At 37.1% G+C, this 18,852-nt stretch overlaps 1 protein-coding gene across 1 annotated transcript in view; it reads left to right on the top strand.

The window, feature by feature from the left end:
* The window catches only part of NEB (nebulin), a 215,649-nt gene that overhangs the window by 109,588 nt on the left and 87,209 nt on the right, over positions 1-18,852 (top strand). Inside the window, 13 exon segments of the mRNA XM_036858909.1 lie at positions 1,706-1,813; positions 2,971-3,282; positions 4,139-4,342; positions 4,807-4,911; positions 5,881-5,988; positions 7,372-7,683; positions 12,095-12,298; positions 13,693-13,797; positions 13,944-14,051; positions 14,449-14,760; positions 15,449-15,652; positions 16,496-16,600; positions 17,492-17,599. Coding sequence (XP_036714804.1) covers positions 1,706-1,813; positions 2,971-3,282; positions 4,139-4,342; positions 4,807-4,911; positions 5,881-5,988; positions 7,372-7,683; positions 12,095-12,298; positions 13,693-13,797; positions 13,944-14,051; positions 14,449-14,760; positions 15,449-15,652; positions 16,496-16,600; positions 17,492-17,599 — 2,295 coding nt within the window.

Raw genomic sequence — 18,852 nt, 5'->3', positions numbered from 1 at the left:
GAATTTCTTCTCAACCCATTACCAATGGTACCTTCATTCCATACTTAGCTCAGTAAAGTTTAACAAAACAAAGTAACTATATCTTATTTTTTTTCCTCTTAAACTCTTATTTACTTATTCTAGTTCTCTTGGGTAAATAACTTACCAAACATTCTTTAAAACGTAGCCTTGATGATAATAAAAGTGTTTTCTTTGAAGCCCTGCATCTTTTTCTAATGTTGAAAGAATGAAAAAAATTTGTTTGGTCTGAAGCCGCAAGATGATTCAAGCACATTTTTTCCCACTTATACATAAGGATAAACTTGAGAATTTATTCTTCAAAGGAAAAATATAAAGTATAAAAGTATTTGACTCTAGTTACAAAATGAATATTTCTAGAAATTTTTTTTTTAATTAATTAATTTATTTATTTTTGGCTGCATTGGGTCTTCATTGCTGTGCACAGGCTTTCTCTAGTTGCAGTGAGCAGGGGCTATTCTTTGTTGCAGTGTGAGGGCTTCTCACTGCAGTGGCTTCTCTTGTTGCGGAGCACAGGCTCTAGGCACGAGGGCTTCAGTAGTTGTGGCACGTGGACTCAGTAGTTGTGGCTCGCAGGCTCTAGAGCGTAGGCTCAGTAGTTGTGGCACACAGGGCTTATTTGCTCCGCGGCATGTGGGATCTTCCTGGACCGGGGCTCAAACCCGTGTCCCCTGCATCAGCAGGCGGATTCTTAACCACTGAGCCACCAGGGAAGTCCCTAGAAATTTTTAAGAAGAACAAATGCCCTTGGGACTTTATCTCAAATACATTAAATTTATTCTTATTTACTTTAGCTTTTCCTTGTAAAATCTCAACATGAAAAGAATGTGAATTGTCATACATTAATAATCTACATTAAAAACATTTAATGACATCCTTCTCAGACTCTAAGGTCATTTTAAAATTATTAATAACAAAGCACTAAATTCTTGTAATGGTTCACAAACAAAAAGACTGAATACTACTGGCATAGATGATTTGTTTAATGCAGTGGTTCTCAAGCTGTGTTCCCGTGGAACACCTGTGTTCCACCTTCTGTGTGCATCTGTCCTGCCACAGAAACTGAACAGTGGGTATTTCCCAATTCATAAAGAAATTATTATAATTTCATCAATTTTGTCCTTTTGTCTCATAAATATCTGGTACCTGCTATCCCTCTGTCTGCTAGCAATTTCCGGCAATTGACAAAATGAATAGAGAGCAAATCAGGATTAACAAAGATGTTCAGAAACAATGGATTATCCTCAGTTTAGCACTATTTGAATACACGTACATGCTCATGGTGGTAGTGTTGTTGTTAAATAATCATATTCTCTGCTAGTAAAATTGGTCCTAATTCAAATTTGCAGTTAAATAAATAGTCATTTCTTGGTTATTTCATGAAAACAATAAGTGCTGAGCAATCCAAGCACATTTCAGAGTTAATGACTTAATGTGTAAAATCTAGAAGGATTTATGCAAGGAAAAGTTGTGTTAGACCTGCTGAAAGTAAAATCTCAAGTTAAATAAATAGCTTGTATATGTAGGAAGTAAAAAGAAGAAAGAGATCTTTTTTTTTTAATTTAATTTATTTGAGGCTAAACATACTAGTGTTGTTCTGCATCCAAAAGTAGTCTTCCTTTGACAGAAATACATTTTTAGGGTGAAAGTGAGCACTGTATCTAAAAGCTACTACTTCTTCCTTCAGAACCTCTATCGCCAGGCCATGGAAGAAGCCAAGAAAGAAGGCTATGACTTAAGAAGTGACGCCATTCCCATCGTGGCTGCCAAGGCCTCCCGGGATATTGCCAGTGACGTAAGAGTTGATCACATCCTTACGTTTGTTACCCACAGGCCAGCCACCTGCATAGGGAATCACACTCTTGGGACACAGCTGGAAGTCTCTGTAGTCATCATCCGTCTTAACTGCCTTCATTGCACAGGCAGATAAATTGAGGCTTTGAGACAGTAGGTAGCCTGCCCAAGATTACAAGTTTCATAGAGACACACTGGGATATGGTTCCTTTGTTGCTCATCTTTTGGTCTTTGCTTAGTAAGACTGAGTGCCTTGGTCAAAGTTAAATGGACATTATGTTGAGCTACTCATGAAACCTCATGAGCTCTCCTCAGGCTACACTCAAGGCAAAGATGCCAATAAAGAAGCAGGCTTAACTGAGTTCCCCATGACTTGAGGAAGGACATAGGATAGCAAAAAAGTTAAACGTCTCTTTGCTATGGGGCCCACAAAAATCAACATTCCTTTACCCTAAAAATTAATATATCAGGTTCCTGGACAACTTAAATATTAAAATATTAAGAATAGCAAAATTGTCCATTTTGGTAGGTTTTTCTTTGAAATCATAATAAAAATACATAACAAAATTCACTATCTTTACCATTTTCAGTATATAGTCTAGTAGTATTAAGTATATTTACACTATTGTACAACAGACATCCAGAACTTTTTCATCTTGCAAAACTGAAACGCTATGCTCATTATCAACAAAAATTACCCATTTTAAAACTACTCCTTCCAGTTTATTTGTGCAGAGGACAAATTATTTCTCAGAATGCCTTAAAAAAAAGAAAATTGATGAGCCATGTAAGCACATCCCTCCGATATGTTCTCACTTGGGTCCACTCACATGACCGACTTCTGAGAAACTGCTTGTCACTGTAATTGAGCTCATTCAGTGTTCACTTTTTAATCACTATTTTTGTGATTAAAACACATAATTTTCTAGCATAATATAAAGGAATCAATGTGGAGTTATCCTCTATAGAGGTGTGGAAATGAGCACCATATCTTCTTTTTTGGGTGAAAGCATGCCCCAGTGTGTAGCATCACAGCATCATGTTTGATGAAATTCCCCTGATGTCTTGAGGATTTCATAGAAAAGCATCATCACAGAGACAGCAACTGGGACCAGCCCTTGCCGCTTCCTCCTTATTTACTGGGTTCTTTTCTTTCAGTACAAATACAAAGAAACTTATCGTAAGCAGTTGGGTCACCATATTGGTGCCCGGATGATACATGATGACCCCAAGATGATGTGGTCCCTTCACGTTGCCAAAATGCAGAGTGACCGTGAGTACAAGAAAGATTTTGAAAAATATAAGACCAGGTTCAGCAGCCCAGTGGACACGCTTGGTATCGTTTTGGCCAAGAAATGTCAGACTTTGGTCAGTGATGTGGACTATAAACATCCTCTGCATGAGTGGACCTGCCTGCCCGACCAGAGTGATGTTATCCATGCTCGGAAAGCCTATGACCTCCAGAGTGATGTGAGTACCCCCAATGCTGCTTCTGCATACTAGTGTTAACAATAATAATAATAACAACAGCAACAATAATACTAGTGCAATAATAATAATACAGTTAGCATGCCCTATTGAGAGTAAAATAAAATAAATAATTAGGATATATCTAATATATTATCTCTAGAACACCACATTACATACTTTATATTTTGTGATTTTGAAGATGAAAATAAAGGCAAGAGTTTTTTAAAAATCTCCCGTCATAAGAAAAAAAAAGTATAGGTATGTGTGGTGATAGATCTCAACTAGACTTACTGTGGTGATCATTTCGCAATATACACACATACTGAATCATGATATTGTACACCTGAAACTAGTATATGTCAATTATATCTCAATTAAAAATGCAAATCAAGAGCATGATTTGTAAAACTTAACATTACTATGTGTTGAAACTCACAACCAAAGTTGAATTTCACCTCTTTTCCCTTTAAAAAAAAAAAAAGGCAAGAGTTTTTGTGACTGCAACACTTACACTGCATTGGTCTAAGTATGTGGTCTTTTGGGGAGCTATTAGAACACATTTTCCAAAGCTAAAGAAACTCTGCTCTTGTGTAAAAGTCTTGTAATACCCTCAAGGGCAGGACTGTGTTTTTACTTTTCAAAAAAGATCTTTCATCATTCCTAGTACAATCCTCTGTGCCAAAAAATGCTTAGGAAAAAAATGTACTCAGGATTCAATAATGCTTGTTAATGAGTGATTGTGATGGCAGCTTTACCTGTTCATCAGTGCTTTTGTGTTTCTCTAGTATGATCCATTTTGTGACTGTGAATCTGAACAACTAATTAATAAAAGTGTTTCTTGTCGGTTGATTTGAAGAATTTGTATAAGTCAGACCTTGAATGGATGAAAGGCATTGGCTGGGTTCCAATTGGCTCCGTGGAAATAATTAAAGCCAAGAGGGCCGGAGAGATACTGAGTGATAACATCTACCGCCAGCGTCCAGACACACTGAAATTTACCAGCATAACTGACTCTCCGGAGCAGGTGCTGGCAAAGAACAATGCGATAAACATGAGTAAGGTGAGTCTTCACTCCTCACCATCAGGTATAGGAATTTACCATAGAATGAAGTAAAAATTCTGACATGTTACTACATTTTAAAGATTCCTATAGGATTTACAATACCTTTTTAAATGATTTTCCCATTATAACACCATAGTTACTTAGTAATACTTCAGAATAGTAAACTGATGTTAAAAATACCATGTGCTGTAATTATTTCACGATTATAGATATTAAATTCTGCAACCCAATTATACTTTTCAGAACTGTTCAAAAATTTTAATAAGAAACAGCAAAAACTGAGTCAATGAAATAGTAAGCTAAATACTCTTGGAAATAGTAATTTATCTACATGAAAGGTAGGAATTTATGCAACTTTAGTAATTTTATTTCTACTTTGTACAGAAGAGAGGTGACTGACACATAATCAAAAGAAAAACTCTGTGAACTCCAAAATAATTTTCCTCATTTTTTTTTCATAGCATTTATATACTGAAGCCTGGGACAATGACAAGAAAACAATCCATGTCATGCCTGATACACCAGAAATCATGCTAGCCAAACTCAACCGAATAAACTACAGTGATGTGAGTAAACTACTGATCATATCATGAAGAGAAAGGCAAAAATGAACTATTGTAATAATATCCTTAGTGAAATCTTTTGACTAATTTATTGTACATGCTCCAGAACAACATTGTCAATAAAAGAGATAGTTCTCCCTTGATTCAAGAGATAGTTTTCCCTTGATTCAATTTTGGTCTATGTGGTAGGTCCACAAAGTAGACTAGCCTTTTATGAAGATGACACCAGAGAATGAAATGCTTTTGGGGAAGTATCCCAATAGGGAATATACTCTTAAAGCCTTCCGCTACAGGTCAGTGTGCTTATCAAGTCATTATTTTATTCAACAACGATTTAGCAGGCAGTCACTAGCTTAAAACACAGTGAGTTACCGTACTGTGTATTCTTTTGCCGCTTCATTGTGTTCTGGTTACCATTTAATGCTATTTGCAAGCATTTTCCTAGCCATCTCTTTCAGGACCAACATGTTCATCAGAGTGAGGATTCTGAAACCCTAGTCTACACAGATCAATCAAGTTCTGTGATGATAATCTATGGTAAAATGGGAGAAAATAAGGACAACGCATTGAGTTGTTCACAAATCCAAATATATTCAATTTTAAAATACTGTGTTTATTCCTTCTCCTTCTTTGGCATAAAAATGGCCTTCCTTTTATATTAAGATCGTGACAATAAATAGCTGGGTTTTTGTTTTTGTTTTTGTTTTTTTTTACAGTTTTGCTTGCTTGGCAAAACAAAATTTTAGCAACCTGATGCTGATTTCCCCAAAAAACTTTTGAGATTTACTAATCAATAAAACATCAAAGTTTAAACCATGTGCCTTAAAATCCTTGAGCACCTATGAAAGTTTTCTGCAAACTCACACTAATACTTAATTTTGTGTAGTTTAAATGAGGACAGAGAAAGCTTAGTAATAAATAGCTAAAGTTTTTACGAAAGGAGTAATGATTGATCAATTCTTTTTTCTGCAGAAACTCTATAAACTTGCTTTGGAAGAGTCAAAGAAGGAAGGCTATGACTTGCGCGTGGATGCCATTCCAATCCAAGCAGCCAAGGCATCAAGAAATATTGCTAGTGATGTAAGTTGATGTTTTTTGAAGAGGCATTTCTTACTCAAAGATGTTAACAAATGGTAGCTTTTACAGCTTTTCTTGCCAGAAATTTAGCCTGCAAGTCTCAATTTCCTTTAACGATTCCCCCATGTACAAAGTGGCAAATGAAAACAAAGAAAACAAAAGATACTATATCCAGTATACCTGCTAATCTGTCAAAGATGGAGTTATGTTCTTTAAAAATAAGTATTTTATGAACACTAAAAATGGGCTCATATTTTTGAGCCTCAGAAGTTGAGCAGCTGATGACCCAGACGTTTGTAAAAACCGTTGTTGTTAAAGACATTGGTAGCACATGTAAATCAGCCAACATAAATGTGAACTCTTTCCTACTACTTCTATCCGTTTACTCTGGCATTAAGAGAAGATGTTAATTATGCATACATTTTAGAGTTTTGTTTAATCCTTTGTTGACCTTTAGTGAAGTTCTCCTACCAAGATGCCCATAACTGGACACAAGAAGAAGTTGAGAAGTAAGCAAAGCTTTTACTCAGCACCCACTTTCCTCTCCTCTCTAGTCCTTCCTGTGTCATGAGAAACATCTCCTGAGGGTGTCCAGTACCCTCATTCTGTACCAGGGCTCCTTAAGACCCAAATCCAGACTTTCCTTCTTCTGGAAGTGTCCCAGACCTTAGACATATGCTTCATTCCTTCCATTATAAAAACTTTTTCTGGCTGTTAACCTGGAGAAGCCCACACTGTGACCATCTCATGGTAAAATGGACCATAAAGTATTATTCTTGAATTTTAAAAGTAGATAGAGTGTTAACCCAAGTTATTACTCTCTCATGGTTGAAAGTTCAATGACATTGACAGGCAAATAAGGGAGGTATTTCCTGGTGAAACTTTCTAAATGTAGCCTGTATCCTTGATCATGGAATTCACTATAAATTCTGATTACAAGGGAAATATTCTAAAATAGTCATCATATCGAAACATTTTTAGAAAAAGCAGTCACATGTTTAAATTAAGTAGATGCTCTTTTATGTTTTATTTATTTATTTATTTTTTTAGATGCTCTTTTAAATTGTACAAGATGTTTTATCTTTACTTGTTAAGCAAATGTAAACTAGGCAGTATAGTTTAGTGGAAGGGGAAAATTTTAGGAATCAGAAGCTCTCCATTCTAGTCTCAGCCCTGCTACCTGCTTATGATGTGACCTTGAACAAATCACTTAACTCCTGGAGGCTTCAGGTTTCTATTTTATAAAATGGAGTTGATAATATTAAACTTTCTCCCTCACACTAGTGGTGGGGAAAATCAAAAGAAATAATGTGTCTATGAAACTATGAAATGTGATATAAATAAGATGTCCTTATCATTAGACTTATATCTCTATTCTTTATTCAGTACAAGTACAAGGAAGACTACCGTAAACAGCTTGGCCACCACATTGGGGCCCGAAATGTTAAGGATGACACCAAGATGATGTGGTCCATCCACATGGCCAAGATCCAGAGTGACCGGCAGTACAAGAAGGACTTTGAGAATTGGAAGACCAAGTTCAGTAGCCCAGTGGACATGCTGGGGGTGGTGCTGGCCAAGAAGTGCCAGATCCTTGTAAGCAACATAGACTACAAGAAACCCCTTCATGAATGGACCTGTCTGCCTGATCAGAATGACATCATTCAAGCTCGGAAGGCCTATGACCTTCAGAGTGATGTAAGTGGGTTTAATATTCTTTAGCAAGGTTTCAAGAAGGGGTTCTAACTTTTGTGCTGTGGAATCTTTTGCCAGTCTGGTGAAACCTATGGACAACTTCTCAGGACAGTGTCATGAGATGCATAAAATTACACACACACACACACACACACACACACACACACACACACACACACACACACACTGGTTTCAAAAGAAACCGATTACATTGAAATATGATTATCAAAATATTATACTAAGCAAGGGGAGGGACAAATTAGGAGTTTGGAACTAGCAGATACACACTACTATACATAAAATAGATAAATAGCAAGGACCTACTGTATAGCACAGGGAACTATATTCATATCTTGTAATAACCTATAATGGAAAAGAATCTGAAAAAGAATATATATATATATATATAACTGAATTATATATAACTGAATCACTGCTGTATACCTGAAACTAACACAATATTGTAAATCAACTATACTTCAATAAAAAATAATAAAAAAATAAATTAAAAATAAATAAATAAATAAAATTAGATTATCAGGAGAAAAAAATTAAACTAAATACGTGATGTAGTAATATAGATGCTTTTTTATTGAAGTGTAGTTGATGTACAATATTATGTCACTCGTGCACAATATAGTGATTCACAATTTTTAAAGGTTATATGCCATTTATAGTTATTATAAAATGTTGGCTTTATTCCCTGCATCGTACAATATACCCTTGTAACTAATTTTATACATAATCGTTTGTACCTCTTAATCCCCTCCCCCATCTTTCCCCTCCCCCCTTCCCTCTCCCCACGGTAACCACTAGTTTGTTCTCTATATCTGGGAGTCTGCTTCTTTTTTGTTATATTCACTAGTTTATTGTTTTTTTAGATTCCACATATAAGTAATATCATACAGTATTTGTCTTTCCCTGTCTGTCTTATTTCAGTTAGCATAATACCTCCAAGTCCATCCATATTGTTGCAAATGGCAAAATTTCATTCTTTTTTTATGGCTGAGTAGTATTCTGTTATGTATATATATAAACGTCTTCTTTATCCATTCATCTCTTGATGGACACTTAGGTTGCTTCTATATATCTTGGCAATTATAATAATACTGCTATGAATGTTGGGGTACATGTATCTTTTCGAATTTGTGTTTTTGTTTTTTTCGGATGTATACCCAGAAGTGGAATTACTGAGTCATATGGTAGTCCTATTTTTAGTTTTGTTTGTTTGTTTAATTTAATTTTATTTATTTTTTTATACAACAGGTTCTTATTAGTCATCCATTTTATACACATCAGTGTCTACATGTCAATCCCAATCGCCCAATTCATCACACCCCCACCCCCACCCCCCACCGCTTTCCCCCCTTGGTGTCCATACGTTTGTTCTCTACATCTGTGTCTCAATTTCTGCCCTGCAAACCAGTTCATCTGTACCATTTTTCTAGGTTCCACATATATGCGTTAATATACGATATTTGTTTTTCTCTTTCTAACTTACTTAACTCTGTATGACAGTCTCTAGATCCATCCACATCTCTACAAATGACCCAATTTCGTTCCTTTTTATGGCTGAGTAATATTCCATTGTATATATGTACCACATCTTCTTTATCCATTCGTCTGTCGATGGGCATTTAGGTTGCTTCCATGACCTGGCTATTGTAAATAGTGCTGCAATGAACATTGGGGTGCATGTGTCTTTTTTTTTTTTTTTTTTTTTTTGTTTATTTATTTATTTACGGCTGTGTTGGGTCTTCGTTTCTGTGCGAGGGCTTTCTCTAGTTGTGGCAAGTGGGGGCCACTCTTCATCGCGGTGCACGGGCCTCTCACTATCGCTGCCTCTCTTGTTGCGGAGCCCAGGCTCCAGACGTGCAGGCTCAGCAATTGTGGCTCACGGGCCCAGTCGCTCCATGGCATGTGGGATCCTCCCAGACCAGGGCTCGAACCCGTGTCCCCTGCATTGGCAGGCAGACTTTCAACCACTGCACCACCAGGGAGGCCCGCATGTGTCTTTTTGAATTATGGTTTTCTCTGGGTATATGCCCAGTAGTGAGATTGCTGGGTCATATGGTAGTTCTATTTTTAGTTTTTTAAGGAACCTCCATACCATTCTCCATAGTGGCTGTATCAATTTACATTCCCACCAACAGTGCAAGAGGGTTCCCTTTTCTCCACATCCTCTCCAGCATTTGTTGTTTGTAGATTTTCTGATGATGCCCATTCTAACTGGTGTGAAGTGGTACCTCATTGTAGTTTTGATTTGCATTTCTCTAATAATTAGTGATGTTGAGCAGCTTTTCATGTGCTTCTTGGCCATCTGTATGTCTTCTTTGGAGAAATGTCTATGTAGGTCTGCCCATTTTTGTATGGAGACACAAAAGACCCCGAATAGCCAAAGCAGTCTTGCGGGAAAAAAACGGAGCTGGAGGAATCAGACTCCCTGACTTCAGACTATACTATAAAGCTACAGTAATCAAGACAATATGGTACTGGCACAAAAACAGAAACATAGATCAATGGAACAAGATAGAAAGCCCAGAGATAAACCCACGCACCTATGATCAACTAATCTATGACAAAGGAGGCAAAGATAGACAATGAAGAAAAGACAGTCTCTTCAATAAGTGGTGCTGGGAAAACTGGACAGCTACATGTAAAAGAATGAAATTAGAACACTCCCTAACACCATACACAAAAATAAACTCAAAATGGATTCGAGACCTAAATGTAAGACCAGACACTATAAAACTCTTAGCGGGAAACATAGGAAGAACACTCTTTGACATAAATCACAGCAAGATCTTTTTTGATCCACCTCCTAGAGTAATGGAAATAAAAACAAAAATAAACAAATGGGACCTAATGAAACTTCAAAGGTTTTGCACAGCAAAGGAAACCATAAACAAGACGAGAAGACAACCCTCAGAATGGGAGAAAATATTTGCAAATGAATCAACAGACAAAGGATTAATCTCCAAAATATATAAACAGTTCATGCAGCTCAATATTAAAACAAAACCAACCCAATCTATTTTTAGTTTTTTGAGAAACCTTCATACTGTTTTCCACAGTGGCTGCACCAGTTTACATTCCCACTGACAGTGTAGTAATATATATGCTTTTTATTAACACATTAAATAAAAAGATCTAGCAGTGGGTGTAAAACTAGCTTAATTTCCAAGAACTGATGAACATAAATATGCAAGATGTCTACAACAACTATAACAGAATATGAAAATATTTATGACTTCTACTGCTGATAAAATTCCATGTAGTGTTAATACTACCATCATCTGTTGCCTATAGTTATAGCTAAAAGAAATGCTATGTTTCAGTTAGAGGTGAAAATAAAGATTTTTTTCTATCTAAGTTCATTGATGCCAGGTTAAGAAATCCTGATTTAATGCAACCTGATTTTCCAAATGAATTTATTGCATTATCATTTTTCTGACTGCTTAACTTATAGGAAATATCTATTATAGCTTGTGGAAGGAAATATAAGAATGAGTTGTATATATCAAGACAATTTTTCTAAGAAGCTGAAAACAGTATCTCCCTAGAAATATGTTAAGTATTTTTGTTGTCAGCCAGTAGATTGTCCTTGGGACTCAAATACTACCTTACTGGTATAGTAGCTCCTTGTTTCTTTGATCAGCTCTGACAAGTAGTCACTTTTGGAAGAATGATAAAAGTGGTGGCATTGTAAAAAAGAGTTTCCCAAAAAGCCATAAAAACAAAAAGAATTGTTACTCTTACTTATGAGAAAAACTCTCCTTCAGCCAATTTATTTAAGTTCAAAGAAGAAACATGAAAGCAGGATAAAATATCTTTTTTTTTTTTACTTGAACTACAACACAAGAAGAGGGACTGAGGATAAAATAAGTAAGAGTAAAAATATATATACTCTTTGGCTTAGAAACATGAGTATAGAATCATCTGAAAAAAGATCCCTTTTTGTTGTCCCGAGAAAACACATGGATTCAGCGTGTGGAAGTGTTCATCCTTTCTTTATGTTATGCAATGGCTGTGAAGGCCCCTGCCCAATGAGATAGGAACAAACTATACTCTAACAGAGAATTATTCCCATACAAAGAGGTATAGGCAATCAAATCAGAGAATAAACACTTTGTATCAGGAGGCAGGCAGGAATTTCCTTAAAATGGTTTTTCATTGATGAAATCACATATTATTAGAGATTTCATAGGTCTTTAAAACAGCAAACATTGACTACCTTCAGGGACAAAGTGCTGGACTAGCCATTCTACACCAAAGTAAGGCAGTCCTGTGTCTTCCCTGAAATTTACACAAGATGCAGAATTATACACCATCTGTATACACCATGCTAAATCAAGATTAGACATCAGGCTGTGGAGGTAATTTCTACACATATTTGACATTGTTTCATTTTCAGGCTATTTACAAGGCTGATCGTGAGTGGCTGAGAGGCATTGGGTGGGTGCCCATTGGCTCTGTGGAGGTCGAGAATGTGAAGAGAGCGGGAGAAATCCTGAGTGACAGGAAGTACCGCCAGCCCGCAGACCAGCTCAAGTTCACATCCATTACAGACACCCCAGATATTGTTCTGGCAAAGAATAATGCCCTGACCATGAGCAAGGTGAGTCTCCAGCTTTTGCCAGTTGCCTGTGTCATACCTTCCACAGACTGGGCTTATAAAGTGAGAAATGTCTTGGAGGATTTCCAGAGAAAGGAGAGGTGATGGGCTTAATTCTCATGTAGGCCTTCAACAGAGCATGTGCTTGAATCCTAGTTGGACCTGCATGCTTCTCTCAACCCTGTGTCCCCTCATTCTCTGTGTGGGTGAGGAAGTACAGCCTAGGACAGTTTCTCTGGAGTAAGGCATACACTCCGCTGAGCAGTGACCTAGAGACATCCACAAATGCACTACTTTTCTCTGCACATTCTCTTTGGCAGAGCAGACTCAAGGCATCAGCATCTCTTTATCCATCCTGTAAAAAAATATGCAGTCATTTTGCATTTTGTTCAGAAGTCTTGGAAATACAGTGTGCATAGCAGTGCCAGTGCACAGCTCAAATTAATTGCTTCCAAAACCATAGGTTGTAGAAATCCCACTTTGGAAAGTGAGATGTGACTGCTGCTTTCATTTTTATTGTACAAGATCGATGATCGCTTTTTTCCTCCCGAGTGGTGGCAATCTTTGATACTCGGCTAATTTCTTTATCCAATAGGTAGGCCCTTAATATGCACAGCTGAGATTGAATTGAACTTTTCTGAATTCTCCCACACCTGCCTGAATGTCTTCCCGATATCTGGATAGTGAGAATGAGGGCTCAGTGCAGAATATGAAATTGGCTCTCAGATAGCAAACTCCAACGTTTGGGGTATTAAAACTCCAGAAACTCTATTCTATACCACACTCATCAACAGCAGTCACAGTGATAATAACAATAGGAAACATAAAATTTGTTGAGTGCCTACTATGACTCAAGCACTTTACATATGTTACAGTTAATCTCGAAAAAATACTCAATAAAGTAATACACCAATTTCACCTCAACTTAAAAAAAAAAAAAGAGATAAGTATAAAGTTAAGAAAAATACTTAATGAAAAAGATATGATTATCCCCCTCCAAAAAATGAAGCATGTGAGGCTTTATGTACCTTTCTCAAGATCACACAGCTTGGACATAGGGGAGTTGGGTTTGACCTTGGGATTGATTCTGAAGTCTAGGGATTTCTACTATAACATAGTTCTATAGCCAAGCTCCATCCTTGAAGGTTCTGTGAGTAAGCTTGAGAGTCACTGGATGAAAAGAATCAATAATTGAGATCATGATGTTGCTTTACATTGGCTATGAAACGATCATATGTCTGTTTAAATATTGCCATGATTTACTCTCCCCATACCCTTTTGCTTCCCTCACCTCCACATAAGTTTTCAAAGGCTATTTTACAGTTAAATGAGTTAAATTTTATAATAACTGCAATGTATTGGCTTTAACAAAGGGTTTTACCTCACCTCCCCCTTAGCATTTATATACAGAAGCCTGGGATACTGACAAAACCTCCATCCACGTGATGCCGGACACCCCAGAAATCATGCTGGCCAAGAGCAATTCTGCCAATATCAGCCAAGTAAGAGATTTCCTGATTGTTAAGTCAGCCTTTAGTCTAGGAGTAATTAAAATACTTTTTCCATCTTACCACCTTCCTTACTGGAAGTGGCCTATTAACTTTCTATAACTCTTTTCTTTTTCTGTTGTGTATTCTCCTCCACCTAGAAACTTTACACCAAGGGATGGGATGAATCAAAGATGAAGGACTATGATCTGAGAGCTGATGCTATTCTCATCAAGAGTGCCAAGGCCTCGAGGGACATTGCCAGTGACGTAAGTGCTCTCTGTCTAACCCCCTCGGTCTCACCTTGCTGAACAACCACAGTGCAGCTGGTGGGCCACACTTTGTAACTGCTTCCTCATATACCCCTCCAGTCACGCTTCTTACCTTCCAAGACCTTTCCCTTTGTTGTCTCGGAGAAGAAAAACACATTTTGAAATTGTAGTTAGAGTTGTTGCAGAAAAAGTTTTCAGCAGTGAAGATATATGATTACACTACTGTTACGTTTATGACAGCATAAAACATTAGTTTAAAATTGTTCAGAGATGTCAAAATTATTCAAAATATGAAAGTCTTGTCCGTTTGCTTGTGGGTTTTCATGTTGTCTAATTGTCAGCATGCATATGGTTTTAAAACTGGGCTTTTAAACATATATTCCTTATGTTTTAGTACAAATACAAAGAAGCATATGAGAAACAGAAAGGCCACCACATTGGAGCCCGGAACGTTGAAGATGACCCCAAGATTATGTGTGCCATACGTGCAGGGAAGATTCAAAGTGAAAGAGAGTATAAGAAGGATTTCCAGAAGTGGAAGACCAAGTTCAGTAGCCCAGTGGACATGTTAGGCATCTTGCTAGCCAAGAAATGTCAGATTCTGGTCAGTGACGTTGATTATCGAAATTACCTGCATCACTGGACGTGCTTACCTGATCAAAACGACATTATCCAAGCAAGGAAGGCCTATGAACTACAGAGTGATGTACGTAACGTGAACTTTGGGAAAGGAGGAGTGGGAGGACATAGATTTGTTAATTGTACAGACAGTGCCTCTGTGAACAGACTCATGGGTTGCTCACTGCACAACCTCAGGGGGAGCCATTCACATTCTTAAAACAAAACCCATATTTAGGAGTTATGTTATGGGAATCAAAGAACATAGATGAAGAACCCTACTTAGGTCATGTCCTCCCTGGCCTAGATTCCAGACTATTTTCTTCATGTCCTTTGTACTGTCTGGCAATGAAAATATATTTCAAACAAACATAAATTATCTGAACATTTAAAAAATAACTGCCACTATTGTACTATATCCAAAACGCTAAACAGAGTTTCACCCTATTACAGGATGAAAATGAAATGAGATATGACAAAATATCTTTAAATTTTTTTTCAGTTATATAATTTCTTTGAAATATCAAATAATTACCATGAAATTTAGCATTATTACCATTTTATCCTTATTCATGGCTAGCATAAAAAATTATGCTTTTACAAATTACTCTGTCATGGATATTGAAACCCCTGATTCATGTAAAATCTCAGGTCGTACTTTTTTGGAACCACTATCTTCTGTGCTTATCAACCCCTCAACCCCGTGAACTTACTTTCCAATTAAGGGATGCTATGTCTAGCACTTGGAACAATATTTCTGTCTAATGTCTCTGTAGAATGTGTACAAAGCAGACCTGGAGTGGCTGCGTGGCATTGGCTGGATGCCAGAAGGCTCAGTAGAAATGACCAGGGTGAAGGGTGCTCAACACCTGCTGAATGAAAGACTCTACAGGACACGCCCAGAAGCCTTGAAATTCACTTCCATTGTCGACACGCCAGCGGTTGTCCTGGCAAAAGCCAATTCTCTGCAAATGAGTGAGGTAAGAACCATCCTACCGCCAGGCTCTCCTTTAGCAGGACTCTCTTCTCAGAAGATGCCACCCAAACGGAGCATCTGTGGATGAAACAGAGAAAGTAGATTGTTTCTCTTCAAAGACTTAAAGTGCTTGGAGCAACTCTAAGAATCTCTTAGTTTAGTTCAGTGAAGGCACATGCTAAGTAGAACTCTGACAAATGCCAACGCGCCTTTCCCCTACCTCACACACAGACTTGGAAGCACTAAAATGAAAAATGTCACTCCATTACAACTCAGGAAAGCAAATACTTATTACAAAACCTGTGGCATAATGCTACAGGTTAAATGGTAGAACACTGTATTAGTCAGGGTTCTCCAGAGAAACAGAGCTAATAAGAGGTATATGAGAGAGAGATTTATTTCATGGAATTGACTCACATGATTGTAGAGGCTGGCAAGTCCAAAGTTTGCAGGGTAGGCCAGCAGCCTCAAGACCCAGGCAGGAGTTGCAGTTCAAGCCCAAGGTAGTCTGCTGGCAGAATTACTCTTGCTCAGGGAAGGTCAGTCTTTTTTCTCTTAAGGCCTTCATCTGACTGAACAAGCCCCCCACATCACAGAGGGTTATCTGCTTTACCCAAAGTCCACTGGTATAAATGTTAATCTGATCTAAAAAATACCTTCACAGAAACATGTAGAATAATGTTTGACCAAATACCTGGGTACCCTGGCCTAGCCAAGCTGACACAAAAAACTAACCATTGCAAACATATAACAAAACATTTTCCCATATTAAATAGTTGCTAAGGCTTAATGTTCAGATATCCATCTCTATTGCTGTATTAAAATAATATTTTCCTTCTCTCCACAGAAACTATATCAAGAAGCCTGGAATAAAGATAAAAGCAACATAAGCATTCCTTCTGACATGCCAGTCATATTGCAGGCCCAAATCAATGCCATGCAAATCAGCAATGTAAGAGGCATAAATATGAAGTGTAAATGTCTTTATGGGACAATATCTGTCAGCTTATGGGGTGTGTTATAATGGACAAATTACCTGCCTTAGAAATGTTTACAGCTTTGGGTGCTAGACACTTCCTCTTTGGCTACCATTCCCAATGCAGTACGAATGGAAATTCTCTTTCAAACATTAGTTTAGATACATATCTGGGTCCCTGCATTGCAAGAGGTGGGATACCTGAATCTCATTGGTGTCCTTCTTTCAACCTTGAAATCATTGTCCTATATTCAATGTCCACAGCTCAGTTTCATTGTATATTAATTGAGAGTAATGAAATCCCTAGTAAAGTGCCTCTTACACAAGTAAGTATAAGAGATAACAGTCTCTGTTGTCTTTATAGGTTCTTGGTTGATCCAGAACTTTCTTGTTTGATATTTCAAGGCCATAAGAAAAGTCAAACTTTTAATTATATGCGAAGTGTAGGATAGGTATGATATCTATGTCACATCCCTTTAGCAGAGACCTTTGAAAAGTCAAAGGCCAACATTGGGAAAAAATCTTTATCAAGTCTTATATGGTAACTTGATGAAGGTCCTCTAGGTTCACAGTTGATTCTTAGTTCCCATTACTGTATAGTGGGATATTTTCACATTGTACTATATTGTGGTGAATGCAAATAATTCAAATATTAGTAGATTTAGATGTTTAGCTTTAAAATTGTAGTCACAAGTACCCTGCACTCCACAAAGTAAATAGGCAATAACCAAAAAAGGACTCAGAAGTGACTGTTTTTTCTTACGCTGCCTTCATTTACATTGTGCTTTGTGATTCATGTCATGACTACTTTGAATATGTCTACTGATTTTCCATTCTTGTAAGCAAACCTGTGTTTTCCCTCAATAGAAACTCTACCAGAAAGACTGGGATGAGGCCAAGCAGAAAGGCTATGACTTGAGAGCAGATGCCATTGAAATCAAGCATGCCAAAGCCTCCAGAGAAATTGCCAGTGAGGTACAGCTCCTTCTATTTCCTTGTGGATTGTCTTCTCTATACAACAAATAGGGAGAATATTTTTCAAGAATTTTGATTTGGTTTGATTTTTTTTTAATTCTATGCAAACAATTGCATTTTGCCTAGTGCTAAAGACTTTATTTTAAAATATTAAAATGGGATGAAAAACACTGAGGTAAGCATAGGTGAAGTATATGTGTAAATAACTTCTAAGCTGTTTCTAAGTAGAAGTAAAATATCATGAAGATCTATACCAAATTCTTGGGAAAAATTCAGGAACCAATACAATGTGATTTTATCCCCCAAATCTTTAGGACATTCTCCATAAATGTAAATCACAGATGAAAGTTTTATACAAGACTTAAGACCGAGATCACATTTTATATACAAGATTTTATGCTGGAGGCATATGTATACTCCTCTGAGTAACCCTTTGAAGTTCATTTAACAGTAGTTTTAAAACTTACCAGCAGTCAAAATAGTTATTCTACCAAGGCCCCCCAGCTCCAAATCTTTAAGCTACCTTTATTCCTTTTCTTCAAATTCTTCTCTAGTTTTTATCTTAGTATCCAGCTGTCTCTTCCTTCTTATTTCTCATTTTTATCTCTAAAAAGGCATAGCCAATCCATAGTATCTGCCTTATTCCCAGCTGTCTCTCTCTCCCTTTTGTCCAAACTTTCCTATGTTATCCAAATATAGGAAAGAAACAGAAATGATCTTACTCTTGTCCTAAGACACTGAGAACAAGTGTGGAATAGATGGAAACTCTTATCCACAGGCCTTTTGTTGTCATCTTCTGATTCAAACCAACAACCTTGTCTTCCATTCCTGAAACATGCTCCTTTCTTGTCTGTCTCCAAAACCACACATATGACTTTTTCCTACCTGAAGTACCTTCAGTACCCTTGGGGACCATCTAACCTAATTTCCACTTGCCAGGCAACCTCAGGGACAATGATTATCCCCACTGTGCCTTACTTTTCCCATTTGAAATATGTGATAATACTAATATCCACATCATAGAGATGTTCTGAGGATTAAATGAGGTTATAATTGCCATGATTCAACTATTTTTAACCAAAAAATTCAGCAGTTGCATATGAATCAACCTAATACATTTGAAGCACTCATAATAGTGTCTGACATATAGTGATTGCTAGTAAATGTTAGTTATTATTTTTTTATTACTCTTGTTCACCATACTATTTCCCTCCTGATTTGTTCGTGTCCTCTGTGAAACTATCTAAAATAGC

This window comes from Balaenoptera musculus, chromosome 7, assembly GCF_009873245.2.
Source record: "Balaenoptera musculus isolate JJ_BM4_2016_0621 chromosome 7, mBalMus1.pri.v3, whole genome shotgun sequence".
NCBI classification, from domain to species: Eukaryota; Metazoa; Chordata; class Mammalia; order Artiodactyla; family Balaenopteridae; genus Balaenoptera; species Balaenoptera musculus.
Note: the sequence above shows the minus strand (reverse complement) of the source record. Positions and strands in the feature narration are given on the sequence as shown.